The sequence below is a fragment of the Hemitrygon akajei genome, chromosome 23, assembly GCF_048418815.1.
Source record: "Hemitrygon akajei chromosome 23, sHemAka1.3, whole genome shotgun sequence".
Classification (NCBI taxonomy): Eukaryota; Metazoa; Chordata; class Chondrichthyes; order Myliobatiformes; family Dasyatidae; genus Hemitrygon; species Hemitrygon akajei.
The window spans coordinates 20,669,161-20,688,823 of record NC_133146.1 but is presented as its reverse complement, the minus strand read 5'-3'; the positions used below and the strand labels follow the sequence as shown (position 1 = coordinate 20,688,823).

Sequence of the window (19,663 nt, the reverse complement as noted above, 5' to 3'; positions counted from 1 at the left end):
AGAAAGGTATCAAACTGTACTGAGGCAGTTTCATATAGAGAACATAGAAGAGTACAGCCTAGGAACAGGCCATTTGGCCCGCAGTGTTGTGCCAAATCAAAAACACCCAACACTAATCCCTCCTAGTGCACAATGTCCATATCCCCTCATCTTCCCTACATCTACGTGCCTATCCAAATGTTTCTTAAAAGCTTTTGATGTATTTGCCTGTACCACTGTACCAGGCAGCACATTCCAGACAGCCACCACTCCGAGTAAAAAAAAAAAACTATTCACATCCCTCTTGAGCCTACCCCCTCTCACTTTCAGTGCATCCCCTCTGGTATTAGACATTTCAAACCTGGGAAACAGATACTCCCTGTCTACTCTTATCTATGCCTCTCATAATCTTACAAATCTCTCAGATCTCCCCTCAGCCTCTGGCGCTCCAGAGAAAACAACCCAAGTTTATCCAGCCTTTCATGATAGCACTTAAGTTCATTTAAAGTAGAAATACTTCACGATTGGTAATTGTAGAACACTGAATACAGAACAGTACAGCAAAGGAACGGGGAATTCTGCCCTTGATATTGTGCTGATCAGCAAATTTGCAGATGACACCAAAGTTGGGGGAGTTGTGGCCAGTGAGTAAGGCTTTTGTGGCTTGCAGAGGGATCTGCATCAGTTGGAAAAATAGGCTAAAAAATGGCAGTATAAGTTTATTGCAGACAAATGCAAGGTGTTGCACTTTGGTTGGTACAACCAGGGTAAGTCTTACACAGTGAATGGCAGGGCACCAAGGAGTGTGATAGAACAAAGGGATCTGGGAATACATGTACCTAATTTGTTGTAAGTGGCGTCGCAGGTAGAGAGGGTCACAGAGAAAGATTTTGGCACATTGGCCTTCATAAGTCAATTTATTGAGTATAGAAGATGGGATATTATATTGAAGTTGTATAAGATGTTGGTGAGGCCTAATTTGGAGTATTGTGTGCAGTTTTGGTCACCTACCTACAGGATAGATGTAAACAAGGTCTAAAAAGTGTAGAGAAAATTTACAAGGAACACACACAAAATGCTGCAGGAACTCAGCAGGCCAGGCAGCATCTATGGAAAAGAGTAAACCATTGACGTTTTGGGCTGAGACCCTTCATCAGAAAATTTACGAGGATATTGCTGGCTCTGGAGGACCGGTGTTGTAGGGAAAGAGTCTTTAGAACATAGATGATTGAGAGGAGATTTGATAGAGAATAACAAAGTTATGAGGGGTATGGATAAGGTAAATGCAAACAGGCTTTTTTCTCTGAGGTTGGGTGAGACTACAACCAGAGGTCATGGATTAAGGGTGAAAGCTGAGAAATTTAAGGGAAATATGAGAGAGAACTTCTTCGCTGAGAGGGTTATGAGAGTGTGGAACAAGCTGCCAAAACAAGTGGTCCATGTGAGCTCGATTTCAATGTTTAAGAGAAGTTTGGATAGGTATATGGATAGTAGGGCTATGGTCATGGAGCAGGTCGATGGGAATAGGCAGGTTAAATGGTTTTGGCGTGGACTAGATGGGCCTAAGGACCTGTTTATTGATGCAGATGGAGTGAGCCATTTGGAGAGAAGTTGGGGGCAGGGTAGTGGAGTTCTGATCATTCTTGGTGCCTAGAGGAAAAGTCGGGGCCAGGACAGAGGATTTCCAATGCCCTACCAACTGTCCTGAGTGTGAGGTTGTATAGCTCTGGGTGCCAAGTTGATTTGAAGGGCTTGAGAACAGCTTGTGCTGGGTGGCGAAGTCTGGGCCCAGAGCAAGTCGCTGGGCGGTATAGTCTAGACCCCAAGCTCTTTGCAGTGGCAGGGTCCTAGTGCGAGGCATGATCCACTGTTTAGATAATTTAAACACTGGCCAGATGGGAGGCGAGAGCCTACTTCACTCGCTCTCCACAATGTTTACTCTTCCCTCCAGGGCACTGGACCCTTTTGCTGCAGTGGTTCTCGGGTACAATGCAAGGTATGATCCATTGTTTGGACAATTTAAACGCCAGCCTAGATGGACTGAAAAGACAGGGTATGAGGATCTGAGGCAAGAGCAGATTTCACTCACTCTCTGCAATGGTCACTCCTCTCTCCCTGGTGATGAGCCTATGAAGACAGCCCCAGCTGCTGTGCTGTGTGCCCGCTAGTATGATGAACTGATAAGTGAGGCTTTGGGCCTATTCCAGGCTACTCCAGGGTTCGGATATAAGAAATCAATTTGGTTTGGAATGTTGTTGCTCGCTTTAATTATTTGCATGATTTGTGTTTTTTTAAATCCGTTTCTCTTGTACATAGGGTGTTGGTCTTTTATTTTTATTTTTTTAAACTTAAGTTCTTTTGGGTTTCTTGCTTTGTGACTGCCTGTAAGCAGACATGTATGCGTTCTTGGATCGTAAATGTACTTTGAATCTTTGAATGTAAAAAAGACTGTCCACTACCAACTGGGCAGAAAAACAAACAAATCATGCAAATAATAAAGGTTAAGCAAATAAAATTCAGAACTGAAGTTCACAAAAGTGAGTCCACATCCGTGAAGCCAGTCATCACTGCAGTTGATCCAGGAGCCTGTTAATTATAGGTCACAGACTTATTCTGCGCACAGATGAGTAAACCTCACAGAGCAGCGAGTTAAACATTGGCCCATCCCTTGCCTCTGGCCCCAACACATTGACCTTTTCAATTTGGCCTGTACTTAAATCAGCAAACCTCCGGTCATTCCTGTTTCTCAGACCTGGGCACAGGCCCCACTGCTTCGACTCTGACTTGCCTCTGCTCGCTTTGCCTCAGTTCTGCTGCATCGAATTGCCTCCCAAGTCTGCTCCAACAATAAGCAAATATTGGCTTCTTCCTGCTCTCAGACCTAGGCTGCACCACCTCAATTCAGCCCTTGCCTGCCATTTCGCAACCGTCCTGCACCTTTGAGATTTCAGTTCACACTGCAAAAATGCCAGGTTGTACAGGCAGTTCAAAAGCTCAGCTCCAAAAGGGAACTTACAGGCTATTGATTGCAGTGATCATATCCAAGAAAAAGTATGTTTCATACAGTAATTTATATATTTTTTTGTTTGCTACCAGCAAGTCATTGCTGTTCCACCAGCGCCATCTAAAACCTGACACCAGGGAGGCAACACACTTTCCTGGAGACTTTGTGTATTATTATCCCATGTACTGATGTACAACAAAAAAAATCTGGTTTTGCATGATATCCATACCGATCATTACATTACAACAGGAATGTGGATTAACTGGAGCTGCAGCTGGATGGCTTTCAGCTAATATGATAGAATGACGAGGTGATTGATTCAAGCTACAGGGAGGTAGTCACCCTAAAGTTGCAGGAGGCTGAGTGATGGTCAGCAGAGGGAAGGGAATATCGGCCAGTACAGAGTACCTCTGTGGCTGTCCCGCAGTAATAAGTATGCCACTTTGGATACTGTTGGGGGGGGGGGGGGGGGGGAAGAGAGAGAATCTACCAGGGGAAAGCTACAGTGACCAGGTCTCTCGCATTGAGCCCAGCTCTGCCTCAGAAGGGAAGTGGCGGGGGTAGTTGTGAGTGAAGAAGACTGCAGTGGTATTAGAAGATTCAATTGATAAGAGGAGCAGGCAGGGAGATTCTGTGGAACGTGAAAGAGACACCCGGATGGTATGTTGCCTCTCATGTACCAGGATCAGGGATGTCTTAAACCTGGTTCACAGAATTATAAAGGGGGAGAATAAGCAGCCAGAAGTTGTGGGACATATTGGTGCCATCGACATGGGTGGGGAAAATGGATGAGAGAAGATAGGGAGTTAGGTGGAAAGCTGAAAAGAGGACCTCTAGTATAGCAATCTCTGGATTGCTGCCTGTGCCACATGCTATTGAGGGTAAGAAAAGGATGATGTAGCAGATGAATGCATGGCTGAGGAGCTGGTGCAGGGGGCTGAGTTTCACATTTCTGTCACATTGGGATCTATTCTGACTATATAAAAAGGAGGGGGTGGGAGTTACACCTGAATGAAGGTGACCGATATCCTTGCAGGCAGGTTTGCTAGTGCTGTTAGGGTGGGTTTAAACTAATTTGGCAAAGCGATGGGAACCAGAGTGATATGACAGAAGATGGAGAAGTTGGTATACCAGGTAGAAGCAGTGTGTAGTGAAACTGAGGAAGGATAGGCAGTTGATTGAGTAAAATGGCAGTCAATGGAATGGGTTAAATTGTGTTGTTAAACTAAATATTTGGTGGGGATGAGTTCAACAGTTTGGAAGATAAAGTAAGTGACTATAGGAGAGGTTACAAAAGTCTCTAGAATAAAGAAAACAATAAAAAGGTTTATAAAGGGATAATAATTTACCTTAGAGTAAGTTGAAGGCAAAATTGAAAGGTTTGATTAGGATGCTTAAGATAAAGGAATCCTTAGGAGACAGTAATCATGAAAGAATTCACCCAGCAGTTTGAGAGGGAAAAGCTAAAATCAGATGTATTAGTATTAAAGTGGAGCTACAGAGGCAGAAGAGAGGAGCAGGCCAAAATTGATTGGAAGGGAACATTAGCAGGGGTGACAGCAGAATAGCAGTAGCTGAAGTTTTGGGAACAATTTGGAAGGTGCAAGTTAGATTCATTCCTGAGAAGAAGTATTCTGAAGGGAGGGTGAGGCAACCGTGGCTGACAAGGTTAGTCAACACAGCATAAAAACAAAAGAGAGAGCATATAATATAGCAAAAATTAGTGGAAAGTTAGAGGTTTGGAAAGCTTTTGAAAACCAACAGAGGGCAACTAAAACAGCAATAAGGAGAGAAAAGATTAAATATGAAGGCAAGTTAGCTAACATATAAAAGAGTTTCTTCAGAAATATATTGAGAAAAAGAAGTGAGAGTATACTGTAAAGCATTGGGCTAACCACTACACTACAGTGCCGCTTGATGTTGTATGTAGGTTATAAAACTATATACTGCTTATTTCTTACATAATCAACAGACCTATTTGTTGCTGTAATTAGGAATGTACGTGTTTGCAGGTATCCACTAGATGTGGCTCGACGGCGAATGCAGTTAGGCTCCATTTTGACTGAGGCTGAAAAATATGTGTAAGTGCCTTTGAATGTAAACAAAAAATGCTCTAGGTAACAGCAGGAAAATAGAAATTCATGTTTTTCCTCTCTGCACTGTTGTAAGATGATTTTTACAAAGTTGAAGTACATCCAAATCGTTGGCTGAAATAATTTGAATGCTATAATGAGTAGTTTTAATGTCTATGAACATTGAAAGGATATTACACCAAAGTACAAAAAATTGCTAGACAGGATTTCCCTTAAGAAAACTATGTATTTTCAAGCTATGCTTTATATGTAAAGAATGATTTTGTATCACTTGGAAGCATTTATTTCTCTGTAACACATAGTTTTGGAGCTCAGCCAAATTACAAAGATGCCTGCCTTCTTCAGAATACCCACTATCGCATTTTCAATATGAGAAAGGATTGTTTGATTTAGTGGCTTTTATCTTAATGTAACTTCTAAATGTGTTTATAAATTATGTAAAATATAACTGAATCACCAGGAATGCTTATTTCATTGTAACACTTAACCCTGTTCAATTAAGCTCAACTGTATCATACAGTTACCCTTTTCAAAACATCCAATTTTTCTTTTGCAAGATGAAGATGCATTTCTTGATTCAATAGCCTTTAACTTAATGTATCTGAGAACAAAGTACTACAGCACAGTGAGAGTCAGTGGGCTTATAGTAGATATCAGTAGATAAGCCGTCTCCAGAGATGGAGACAGAAAGATCAAGAATAGACAATAGGTGCAGAAGTAGACCATTCGGCCCTTCGAGCCTGCACCACCATTTTGAGATCATGGCTGATCAATTACTATCAGTACCCGGTTCCTGCCTTGTCCCCATATCCCTTGATTCCCCTATCCATAAGATACCTATCTAGCTCCTTCTTGAAAGCATCCAGAGAATTGGCCTCCACTACCTTCCGAGGCAGTGCATTCCAGACCCCCACAACTCTCTGGGAGAAGAAGTTTTTCCTTAACTCTGTCCTAAATGACCTACCCCTTATTCTCAAACCATGCCCTCTGGTACTGGACTCTCCCAGCATCTGGAACATATTTCCTGCCTCTATCTTGTCCAATCCCTTAATAATCTTATATGTTTCAATCAGATCCCCTCTCAATCTCCTTAATTCCAGCGTGTACAAGCCCAGTCTCTCTAACCTCTCTGCGTAAGACAGTCCAGACATCCCAGGAATTAACCTCGTGAATCTACGCTGCACTTCCTCTACAGCCAGGATGTCCTTCCTTAACCCTGGAGACCAAAACTGTACACAGTACTCCAGGTGTGGTCTCACCAGGGCTCTGTACAAATGCAAGAGGATTTCCTTGCTCTTGTACTCAATTCCCTTTGTAATAAAGGCCAACATTCCATTAGCCTTCTTCACTGCCTGCTGCACTTGCTCATTCACCTTCAGTGACTGATGAACAAGGACTCCTAGATCTCTTTGTATTACTCCCTTACCCAACTCTATACCGTTCAGATAATAATCTGCCTTCCTGTTCTTACTCCCAAAGTGGATAACCTCACACTTATTCACATTAAACGCCATCTGCCAAGTATCTGCCCACTCACCCAGCCTATCCAAGTCACCCTGAATTCTCCTAACATCCTCATCACATGTCACACTGCCACCCAGCTTAGTATCATCAGCAAATTTGCTGATGTTATTTTCTATGCATCATCCAAATCGTTAACGTAAATGGTAAACAGCTGTGGTCCCAATACCGAGCCCTGTGGCACCCCACTAGTCACCACCTGCCATTCCGAGAAACACCCATTCACCTCTACCCTTTGCTTTCTATCTGCCAACCAGTTTTCTATCCATGTCAATGCCTTCCCCCCGATGCCCTGAGCTTTGATTTTACCCACCAATCTTCTATGTGGGACCTTATCAAATGCCTTCTGAAAATCGAGGTACACTACATCCACTGGATCTCCCCCGTCTAACTTCCTGGGTACATCCTCGAAAAACTCCAACAGATTAGTCAAGCATGATTTACCCTTGGTAAATCCATGCTGGCTCGGCCCAATCCTATCACTGCTATCTAGATATGCCACTATTTCATCCTTAATAATGGACTCTAGCATCTTTCCCACCACTGATGTCAGGCTGACAGGTCGATAGTTCTCTGTTTTCTCCCTCCCTCCTTTCTTAAAAAGTGGGATAACATTAGCCATTCTCCAATCCTCAGGAACTGATCCTGAATCTAAGGAACATTGGAAAATGATTACCAATGCATCCGCAATTTCCAGGGCCACCTCCTTTAGTACGCTAGGGTGCAGACCATCTGGACCTGGGGATTTGTCAGCCTTCAGTCCCATCAGTCTTCTCATCACCGTTTCCTTCCGAATATCAATCTGTTTCATTTCCTCTGTTACCCTATGTCCTTGGCCCATCCATACATCTGGGAGATTGCTTGTGTCTTCCTTAGTGAAAACAGATCTAAAGTACTCATTAAATTCTTCTGCCATTTCTCTGTTTCCCATAACAATTTCACCCAATTCATTCTTCAAGAGCCCAACATTGTTCTTAACTATCTTCTTTCTCTTCACATACCTAAAAAAGCTTTTGCTATCTTCCTTTATATTCCTGGCTAGCTTGCGTTCGTACCTCATTTTTTCTCCCCGTATTGTCTTTTTAGTTAAGTTCTGTTGTTCCTTAAAAACTTCCCAATCATCTGTCCTCCCACTCACCTTAGCTCTGTCATATTTCCTTTTTTTTAATGCTATGCAATCTCTGACTTCCTTTGTCAACCACTGTGGCCCCTTCCCCCCTTTGAATCCTTCCTTCTCTGGGGGATGAACTGATTTTGCACCTTGTGCATTATTCCCAAGAATACCTGCCATTGCTGTTTCACTGTCTTTTCTGCTAGGCTATCCGTCCAGTCAACTTTGGCCAGCTCCTCCCTCATGGCTCCATAGTTTCCCCTGTTCAACTGCAACACTGACACCTCCGAGCTGCCCTTATCCTTCTCAAATTGCAGATAAAAGCTTATCATATTGTGATCACTACCTCCTAATGGCTCCTTTACTGCGAGATCGCTTATCAAATCCGGTTCATTACATAACACTAAATCCAGAATAGTCTTGTCCCTGGTCGGCTCTCGTACAAGCTGTTCCAAGAATGCATCCCGTAGGCACTCTACAAACTCCCTATCCTGTGGTCCAGCACCAACCTGATTCTCCCAGTTCACCTGCATGTTGAAATCCCTCATAACTACTGCGACATTACCTTTGCCACATGCCAATGTTAACTCCCTATTCAACTTGCACCCAATATCCATGCTACTGTTTGATGGCCTGTAGACAACACCCATTTGGGTCCTTTTGCCCTTACTGTTCCTCAGTTCTATCCACACAGACTCTACTTCTCCTGACCCTATGTCCCCCCTTGCAAAGGACTGAATCTCATTCCTCACCAACAGGGCCACCCCACCCCCTCTGCCCACATTTCTGTCCCTAGGATAGCACGTATACCCTTGTACATTCATTTCCCAGGTCTGATCTCCCTGCAGCCATGTCTCCGTTATCCCAACAACATCATAGTTACCCATTCGCACCTGGGCTTCAAGCTCATCAGCCTTATTTCTGACACTTTGTGCATTCAGATATAGAATTTTTAACCCATTTCTCTTCTCTCTGTTTGAATCGCTGCCTATTGTGCTTACCCCAGCTCCCTGAACTCCCATCGGGCTATACGCCCCTAGAATTTTGTTGTCCTTCCTAAATTTACTTATTCTTTCAACACATTTAACTCCATGTTCCATCGGACCATCCCTCTGTACATGAGTCCTCCTTATCACTTGTTCCGCCCCACCTTCCTCTACTACACACTTAATATTCCGGAACCGTGTAGTCCCCACCTGTCCTTTATTCTTCCTCTCACTATCCTCTCTCACATTCTGGATCCCCCCCCCTGCAAATTTAGTTTAAACCCCCCCAAGAAGCACTAGCAAACTTCCCTGCAAGAATGTTAGTACCGCTCCAGTTTAGGTGTAAACAGTCCCTTCGGAACAGATCCCACCTTCCCTGGAACAAAGCCCAATTATCTACAAACCTGAAGCCCTCCATCCTGCACCATCCTCTCAGCCACGTATTAATCTTTATAATCCTCCTGTTCCTTGCCTCACTCGCACGTGGCACAGGTAACAATCCTGAGATTGTTGCCCTGGAGGTCCTGCTCTTCAGCTTCGCACCTAACTCCCTGAACTCCCTATGCAGGACCCCCTCACTCATCCTACCCACGTCATTGGTCCCTTCATGGACCACAACATCTGGATTCTTGCCCTCCCTCTCGAGAATAACCTGCACCCGATCTGAGATGTCTCGGACCCCGGCACCAGGGAAGCAACATACCATCCGAGACTCCCGATCTTCCCCACAAAATCTCCTATCCGCCCCCCTGACTATAGAATCCCCTATCAATACCGCTCTCTTCTCTTCCCTCCTTCCCTTCCTAGTCGAGGGTCCAACCTCAGTGCCAGAGACAGGACCACTGCAGCTTGTTCCTGGTAGGTCATCCCCACCAACAGTATCCAAAGCGGTATACTTATTTTTGATGGGAACGTCCACAGGGGTGCTCTTCTCTCTCTGTCTGCTCCCCCTGCCTCTCTTGACTGTCACCCATTTGCCTACCTCCTGTCTTTTCCGTGTGACTGCCTCCCGATAACTCTTATCTATCTCTGCCTCTGCCTCCCGAGTTCATCCAGCTCCTGCTTCAATTCCCTAACTCAGTCTGATAGGAGCTGCAGCTGGATGCACCTATTGCAGGTGTGGTCATCAGGAGCAACTGTGTTGACCCTGACCTCCCACATACTGCATACGGAGCACACCACTGCTCTAACCGTCTCCCCCATTACCTGATCCTAGATTAGTCAGAATAAATGAAAAACAGGCTTCTTGTCGAAGTCCTCTTGCGCCGAAGCCCGCTGAGCCAAAGTCCAGCACTCTGCTGCCCGCTCCTGAAAGTGGGTTGCTTTTTAAAGCCCGCGCTCGCTGCTGACGTCACCCGAGCTTGTGCAGCTTTACCTTCCTCCTCAGGTATTCTCCAGGTAGGTCCGAGGGTCTCGGCCTACCTACAACGGCTGATCCTCCGATCTCCAGTCGTATATCAATCACGAGCACTCCTTACTTCCGCTCCGTTGCCCGCTCCTGAAAGTGGGTCGCTTTTTAAAGCCTGCGCTCACCGCTGACTTTACTGTTCCTCAGTTCTATCCACACAGACTCTACTTCTCCTGACCCTATGTCCCCCCTTGCAAAGGACTGAATCTCATTCCTCACCAACAGGGCCACCCCACCCCCTCTGCCCACATTTCTGTCCCTACGATAGCACGTATACCCTTGTACATTCATGTACAGAAAGGGGAGGGAGGTGTTGGAAATGGACCAGGTAAATTTGAGGGCAGGGTGAAAGTTGGAGGCAAAGATAATGAAGTCAATGAGCTCAGCATGCGTGCAGGAAGCAGCGCCAACTCAGTCGTCGATGTAGTGAAGGAAAAGAGGGGGACGGATACCTGTATAGGCTTGGAGTTTTCTTGATCTTTCTGTCTCCATCTCTGGAGACGGCTTATCTATTGATATCTACTATATCCACTGAGTCTCACAGCTACCTGGACTATTCCTCTTCCCACCCTGTCTCTTGCAAAAATGCCATTCCCTTCTCGCAATTCCTCCGTCTCCGCCGCATCTGCTCTCAGGATGAGGCTTTTCATTCCAGGACGAAGAGGATGTCTTTCTTTTTTAAACAAAGGGGCTTCCCTTCCTCCACCATCAACTCTGCTGTCAAACGCATCCCTCCCATTTCCCGCACATCTGCTCTCACCCCATCCGCCTGCCACCCCACTTGGGATAGGGTTCCCCTTGTCCTCACCTACCACCCCACAAGCCTCCAGGTCCAACATATAATTCTCCGTAATTTCCGCCACCTCCAGCGGGATCCCACTACCAAGCACATCTTTCCCTCACCCCCCCCCCCCCTTCCGCAGGGATCACTCCCTACGCGACTCCCTTGTCCACTCGTTCCCCCCATCCCTTCCCACCGATCTTCCCTCCTGGTACTTCTCCTTGTAAGTGGAACAAGTGCTACACCTGCCCTTACACTTCCTCCCTCACCACCATTCAGGGCCCCAGACAGTCCTTCCAGGTGACACGACATTTCACCTGTGAGCATCCAGTGCACCCGGTGCGGCCTTTTATATATTGGTGAGACCCGATGCAGACTGGGAGACCGTTTCGTTGAACACCTACACTCTGTCCGCCAGAGAAAGCAGCATCTCCCAGTGGCCACACATTTTAATTCCACATCCCATTCCCATTCTGATATGTCTATCCATGGCCTCCTCTACTGTCAAGATGAAGCCACACTCAGGTTGGAGGAACAACACCTTATATTCTGTCTGGGTAGCCTCCAACCTGATGGCATGAACATTGATTTCTCTAACTTCTGTTAATGCCCCTCCTTCCCCCCTCCTTTTTTTTCTCTCTGCCCATCACTGCCTGTTCCCCATCTCCCTCTGGTGCTCCCCTCCCCCTTTTTTTCTCCCTAGGCCTCCCATCCTATGATCCTTTCCTTCTCCAGCTCTGTACCCCTTTTGCCAATCACCTTTCCAACTCTTAGCTTCACCCCTCCCCCTCCTGTCTTCTCCTATCATTTCAGATTTCCCCCTCCCCCTTCTACTTTCAAATCTCTTACTATCTTTTCTTTCAGTTAGTCCTGACGAAGGGTCTCGGCCTAAAACTTTGACTGTACTTCTTCCTATAGATGCTGCCTGGCTTGCTGCGTTCCACCAGCATTTTGTGTGTGTTGCTTGAATTTCCAGCATCTGCAGATTTCCTCGTGCATGTGAATTTCTTATAGTCCATAATACTTCATTTGTTTCTACCTGCCTATACTTGCTATACATCTCCTTTTTTTCTTAACCAGATCCTCAGTATCTGTTAAAAACACTTGTTATCTTTGCCTTTTATTCTGACAGGTACATAAAGGCTTTGTATGCTCAATTTCACTTTTGAAGGCTTCCCACTTACCAAAGACACTTCTGCCAGAAAACAGCCTGTCCCAATCCACACTTGCTAGTTCATTTCTGATACCATCAAAATTGGCCTTTTCTCCAATTTAGAATCTCAATCTGTGGTCCTATCTTTTTGAACATTTACTTTGAAACCAATGGCAGTGTAATCACTAGATGCAGAGCTTCCCTACACAAACATTTGTCACCTGCTGTTTCATTCCTTAATAGCAGATCAAGTATTGCACACCTCTCTTGTGGGATTTCTACATACTGATTAAGGAAACTTTCCTGAATACAATTGACAAACTATCGCATCTAGTCCTTTTACAGTTTGGGAGTCCCAGTCAAAATGTGGGAAGTTAAAGTCACCTACTATATCAACCTTGTGTTTCTTGCAAGTCTGCAATCTCTTGTTCCTCTCAATCCTTCGGACTTTTGGGTAGTCTGTAATATAGCCCCTTAACATAGTCATACCTTTCTTTATTTCTCCATTCCATCCATAATGCCTCACTAGACGAGTTCTCCAGACTGTCCTGATGGAGCACTGTCATGACATTTTCCCTGACTAGTAACGCCATCCCCCTTCCTTTAACTACCCCCCCATTCTGTCGCATCTAAAACAACCGAACCCCAGAGTACTGAACTGCCAGTCCTGCCCCTCCTGCAACCAGGTCTCACGAATGACTGCAGTATCATAATTTCAGGTATTGATCCATGCCGAGCTTATCCTCCTTTCCTACAATACTTCTTGCTTTGAAACATACACTGCTCAGGAGACTAGTCGCACCACGCTCAATCTTCTGATTCCTGACTTTGTCTAAGGTCTTACCAACATCTGTTTCCACAACCTCTCCACCAACTGTTCTGGCACTCTACTTCCAATCCTCCTGCAACTCTAGTTTAAACCAAACCATGCAGCACCAGCACAGCTTCCTGTGTGGAAGCTTAGTCCCCTTCCAGTTCATGTGCAAGCCATCTCTTCTGTACATATCCTACCTTCCTTGGAAGAGAACTCAATGATCCAAGAATCTTATGCCCTCTCTCCTACACCAAGTCCTTAGCCACATGTTAAAATATATAATCCTATTTCTGGCCTCACTAGTAGGTGGTACAGATAGTTATCCTAAGATCACAAACCTGGAGGCCCTGCCCTTTAACGTAGCATCCAGCTCCCCAAACTCCCTTTGCAGAAACCTTGTCACTCTTCTTACCTATGCCATTGGTACCTACATGGAGCACGACCTCAGTCTGTTCACCTTCCCGTTTAAGAATGCTGAGGACTCGAGCCAAGATCTCCCAACCCCTGGAGTCCAGGAGGCAACATAGCATCCAGGAATCTCCTTCTCACCTTCAGAATCTCCTTTCTGCTCCCCTAACTAATGAATCCCCTATCACCACAGCTTGCCTCTTCTCCCCTCTTCCTTTCTGAGTCACAGAGGCAGACTCAGTGCCAGAGACCTGCCTAGTGTGACTTTCCCCTGCTCAGTCATCCCTCCCAACAGCATCCAAAGCAACCAAACATGCTGTTGAGGAGGATAGCCACAGGGGTACTCTGGGCTGGCTGTTTAACCCCTTTTCCCTTCCTGACTGTTAACCAGTTTCCTGTGTTCTGCACCTTGTGTGTAACTACCTCTCTATACGTCCTACTTATCACCCCCTCTGCCTCCCAAATGATCCGGAGTTCATCCAGTTCCAGCTTCAAAATGCTGAAGAGATTTACCAAGATACTGCCTGAATCAAAGGGAATGTGCTATAAGGAGAGGGTGAACAAACTTGGGTTGTTTTCTCTGGAGTGGCACAGGCTGAGAGGAGATCTATTTGGATCTTATAAGATTTTGAGAGGAATAGACAGAGAACCGACAGTATCTTTTTCTCGGGGTCAAAATGTTTAATACTAGAAGACATGTATTTACGGTGAGAGGGGCAAATTCAAAGGAAATGTGTGGGCTAAATGTGCATGGCAGGTGCCTGAAATGAGCTTCTAAGGGAAGTAGTGGAGGTGTTTAAGAAGCTCTTAGGCACAAGAATGTCCAGAGTATGAGGAATACAGATGTTGGATAGGGTAAACGGATTAGCTTAGTAAGATGCTAATTAGTTTGGTACAACATCAGGAGCTGAAGGGCTGTACTGTAGTACTTTGTTCTCAGGGCCTGACAAGGTGTTCTCTTAGACCCTGTAGGAAGCAAGTGCAGCAATTGCTGGGGCTCTAACAGAAATATTTAAATCATCCATAGTGACAGGAGAGGTACCAGGGGATTGGAGGATAGCCATAGGAAAAGTTCTAAACATAAACCAAGGAATTAATAGGCTGTTGAGTCTGACATCAGTTGTGGGAAAGTTATTGGATGGTATTGTAAAAGAGTGGATATGTGAGTATTTGGATAGACATGAACTGATTCAGGATAGTCAGCATGACTTCATGCGCAGTAGGTCATGTTCAACCAATCTTTTAGAGTTTTTCGAGGAAGTTCCCAGGAAAGTTAATGGAGGCAAGGCAATAAAGTACACGGACTTTAGAAAGGGATCTGACAAGGTTCCTGCATGGGAGGCTGGTCAAGAAGGTGTAGCCCATTGGCATTCAGGATGAGGTGGTAAATTGGATTAGACATTGGCTTTGTGGGAGAAGCCAGAGAGTGGTTGTAGATAGTTGCCTCTCTGTTTGGAGTCCTGTGATTTGTGGGGTGCTGCAGGGATTGGTGCCTAATCCATTGTTGTTTGCCATCTATATCAATAATCTAGATGATAATGTGGTTAACTGGATCAGCAAATTTGCGGATGACATCAAGAGTTTGTGTGTAGTGGACAGTAAGGAAGGCTATTGTGGCTTGCAGAGGGATCTGGAACAGCTGGAAAAAAATGGCAGATGCAATTTAATGCAGACAAGCGTGAAGTGTTGCACTTCAGTAAGACCAACCAGGGTAGGTCAGTGGACTGTAAGGCACTGTGGAATGTAGTAGAACAAAGGGATCTGGAAATACAGGTTTATAAATTCACTGAAAGTGACGTAACAGGTGTATAGGATTGTAGAGAAAGCTTTTGGCACATTGAGCTACATAAACCAAAGTATTGAGCACAGGAGATAGAATGTTACTTTGAAGTTCTATAAGATGTTGATGAGCCCTAATATGGAATATTGTGTGCAGTTTTGGTCACCTGTCTTCAAGGAAGATGTCAATAAGGTTGAAAGAGCACAGAGAAAATTTACAAGGATGTTGCCGGCTATGGAGGACCTGAGTTATAAGGAAAGATTGAATAGGTTAGGACTTTATTCCTTGGAACTAGAAGATTAAGAGGAGATTTGATAGAGATATATAAAATTATGAGGGGTAAAATAGGGTAAATGCAAGCAGGTTTTTTCCAGTAAGATTGGTTGGGACTACAACCAGAAGTCAACGGTTAATGGTGAAAGGTGAAAAGTTTAAGGGTAACACGAGGGGAATCTTCTTCACTCAGATGGTTGTGAGAGTGTGGAATGAGCTGCCGCTGTCCTCTGCATCCTTCTCGGTAAATATTGATAATTTAGGATCTCACCCAGATCCTCCATCTCCAAGCACATTGCTTTCTTATCCTCGAGTAGTCTTGCCCTCTTCCTAGTTATCCTCTTGCTCTTAAAGTATGTACAGAATGCTTTGGGATTATCTTAAATCCTACTCAGTAAAGACTTTTTATGACCCCATTTAGCTCTTATTGGTCTCTGCTGGTTCCTTTCTATTCCTTAATTGCCTTGTTTGATTATTCTTCCTGACCAGCTTCCTCTTTCATCACCCAAGTTTCCTGTGTCTTACCATTCTTGTTCTTCCGTCTTGCAACAAACTGATTCTTCCATGTATTAGATGTGGATTTGTTCATAAAAACTCTTCCTTAATACTTTCCTACAAGAAACACTCATATCCTTATTCGTTGGTTAAGGAGTCATGATCACAGTTTCCCAAGTGTTCACCCACTGAAAGGTCAATCACCTGTCTAGGCATATTTCCCAGTACAAGATGCAGTTTGCCTCCCCTTTACTTGGACAACCTACAGTACATACTATTTCAGGGAAACCCTCTTGGACAAACTCTGCTCCATCTCTGTGGTGTGTGTTGGGGAACTTGAAGTCACCCACAATATGATATATCCCAGTTTTTGTTCCTTTCCATAATCTAGCTACATAGCTGCCCTTAGCATTCCTAAAGCTAATTCAAATTTTATAATCAACAGTCATTTTGGTGAGGGGATAAATGTGGCACCTTTGTGGTTGCATGGTAGTGATCTCGTTTTTTTTATTATCTTTTTCAGAACAATGTGCAAGACCCTGAGATATGTCTACAAGGAACATGGTATACGGAAGGGCCTATACCGGGGGCTTTCTCTAAATTATATTCGCTGTATCCCATCTCAGGCTGTGGCATTTACTACCTATGAAATAATGAGACAAATTCTTCATCTGAACTAAGGACGTTGCAAGACTGACTTCATCATCACAACCCTGTATGTCACTGATGAAATTACTTCCCTGTGAGGACTGTTCTAACCATATGTGGAGACTAAAATACGATGTATTTAATTAAGTGATTGTGATTAGGGTTGATAATCCTCAGTGTGCTTTGACCAAAATTTTACTTTGGCAGTTCTCCAAAGTTATGCCATTGATTCTTCTATCCCAATCCAAGAGAGAAGATAGATCTTGATTAAACTATCATCTGATGGATGTCATCTTTGACTGTGCTGCACTGTCATGTACTACAATGAAGTGTCAGCAAAGACTGTTGAATTTGATTCTCTTGTGAAGCTGAAATTCATAGCCTCTCAAACAATTGGCTATATCTCTTGACCCAGTTGTGAGTCGGCTCCATACATACGTTTGGAACCTGTAACTGAGATATGACAACCAGATCTGGCAGAAGCTGCTGTATTCAACTCAGAGGGAGCACTCCTTTAAGCCACCTTGAGGAAAAGATCTGCTGTATATACTGATTTCAGATTTCACTGCATTTGTGGACAAATCATTGACTTGGAAAGTACAGCTCAAGCTGTTTGACATAAAATGAAGTATTCATGAAATGGTCACTTTGGACAATGCTGTGCCCATTGCCTCCGTCAACAGATAATTGAGGAAAAACTATGACTTCAGTATAAAATCTAGGAGTACCTCACAAAGGTTTGGAAATAAGATGGCGGTTAAAAAGTCCGCAATATATCTCATCAATGCCTAGGTACAAAATTGGCGCGGAATCTGGCACAAAACTCTTATGCATGTTTAATACACCAAGGTCACAGAATTCTGATTCTAGCTATTTATTCATTGTAATCTTCAGCTGCAGTAAATCCTTGTCAGTGTTTGTGGAAATGCTCTTGATGTTGGTCCTTTGTATTTGTCCGGATTAACTGAAGGCAGAAAATCATACACATAATTTTCAGAAATCAATTCTAGTAATTTTCTACTGGTTCACAGCAGCAATGGCTGGGTCATTATTTATTATCCATTTCTAATTGCAGAGGTATCAGAAATGGTTCATAAACATGTCCCTTAACCAAACTCACCCATGCAAATAAAAACCTGAGCTAATACCATTTGGGCCATATCCCTCCAAAGTTTACTTAGCCACATACTTACCCAAATATCTTTTAAATGTTGCTCCTTATGTCTCTCACTTTTTTCTCTAGCTCTGCGTCCCTGCTCACTGTCTGTGTCCCTCTTGTTTTTGTATATCTCTATAAGATCACTCCTCAGTCTTCTGTGCCCAGAATGTCCCTTAATCTCTCATGGAGCAATATAGCATGAATATAGGCCCTTTGGCCCATCCAATCCACCAATCACAATGCCCACTCGGCTCCCACCAACATCCTTCTGAACCTTTTTTGTGCCCTTTCTAGCTTCATGACATCCTTCCTATTGAAAGGTGGTCAGAATTGTGTACAATACTCCAAGCCTGTCTTGTACAGTTGTAATATGTCAAAACTTTTGTATCCACTGCCTTGATCAATAAACACAAGCATGCTGTTACCACCCCATCTACTTTAACATCTGTTTAGTTTAAGGCTTGTCTAATTTAGAATCATGCAGCAATATAGAATAGAAATAGGCCCTTCAGCCCAACCAGTCCACACCAACCACAGTGCCCACCCAGCTAGTCCCAATTTCCTATGTTCTACCCATATCCCTCTTAAGCCTTGCCCCTATATGGACCTAACAATTACTTCCTAAATGAAACTTGTACCTGCCTCAAACACTTCCTCTGGCAGCTCATTCCATATACCACCATCCTGTCTACAGAAAAAGTTGTCCCTCAGGTCTCCTTTAAATCCTTCCCCCTCATGCTAAATCTATGCCCCGGAGCTTTGGTCTCCCCTATGCTAGGAAGAATGCAGAGATTATGAAAATGTTGCCAGGATTAGAGGGCCTGAATTATGAGGAGAGGTTGTTTAGGCTAGGTATTTATTCTTTGCAATGTAGAAAAATGAGGGGTAACCTTATAGAAAGGTTTAAAACTATGAAAGCCATAGATAGGTGGATGGTAAGAGTAAATGTGGGCAGTATGGTGTAACAGTTTACAGCGCCAACTGTAAGATGCAGGTTCTATTCCCACCTCTGTCTATAAGGAATTTGTATGTGCTCCCTATGATTGCATGGGTTTACTCCAGGTACTCTGCTTTCATCCAAAATTCCAAAGATATAACAAGCCCAAAAGATATACCCAAAGATGTGGGCACACTAAGTTGTATCTGGAAGATAGCAACATTTGCACAGTACCCAGCACATCTTGGACTGTGTAGGTCATTCACTTATGTTTGATGTGCATGTGACAAATTTAATCTTACTTACCTTACCAGAGGGTGGGGATGAGGGCTGCTTTTGAGATTGGATAGACTCTGGATCTTCTCTCTAGAGCATGGAAGGCTGAGGAGCGACCTTTCTCAGCAATATTTTTATTGGTTTTTTAAATCAAGAAAGCATAGTACAAAGGAGGTTTGTGCAGTACTTAAGAAATGTACAATTCACATCTATGAAAGAGTTGCACCCATAGTACAAGCATGCTTTGGTTGCCTCCCTGCCCCAACCTACCCCTCCAATTCCCAACTCCAGGCCATCATTGCATTAGCAAAAAGGGTTAAACAGAACCTTTATCCCCAGAGCTGCATTGGTACAGAGAAGGTGTAACACATAAACTGCTGTATGTTTACACGTCTGAGTTCATAGAATTTTACTGGAGAATGCTGAAAGTCAGGGAGTTATGTGCAGAGGAAAGGAAGTAGGGATGAACCTTTAGTTTGGCTGGGAATTCTGAAAATATTCAAGAAAGGGTCCCCACAACTTTTGGAACTTTATGTCTGAATTGAGAGTTGAATAACGAATCTTCTCAAGGTATAGACTGGACATGATGTCCCTAAGCCACTGAGCATGGGTGGGCGGGGCAGCATTCCCCAACCTGAGCAAGACTGCACGCCTGGCTAAAAGAGAGGCAAAAGACAGTATGTGACGTTTGGTCTGACTTAGGTGTGTGTCCCCCTCTCCGGAGCTGCCGAAAAGAGCAATCAAAGGGTTAGGCGAGGAGGAGTAACCTTTCAGGGGTATGTAAGAACATAGGTGGGTTCCATGGTTGGCATAGACTTATTAGGCCAAAGAGCCCAA

The 19,663-nt window shown here is 44.2% G+C and overlaps 1 protein-coding gene across 6 annotated transcripts in view; it reads left to right on the top strand.

Moving 5' to 3' along the window:
* slc25a16 (solute carrier family 25 member 16) overlaps positions 1–18,037 on the top strand; it is a 67,015-nt gene extending 48,978 nt beyond the window's left edge. For all 6 annotated transcript variants that reach the window (XM_073027140.1, XM_073027145.1, XM_073027142.1 and 3 more), the window contains 2 exons: positions 4,996–5,064; positions 16,330–18,037. In XM_073027140.1, the coding sequence (XP_072883241.1) occupies positions 4,996–5,064; positions 16,330–16,486 (226 nt within the window). In that variant the 3' untranslated portion in view covers positions 16,487–18,037. The remainder of the gene's footprint in view (positions 1–4,995; positions 5,065–16,329) is intronic.
* The last annotated feature ends 1,626 nt before the right edge of the window (positions 18,038–19,663 follow it).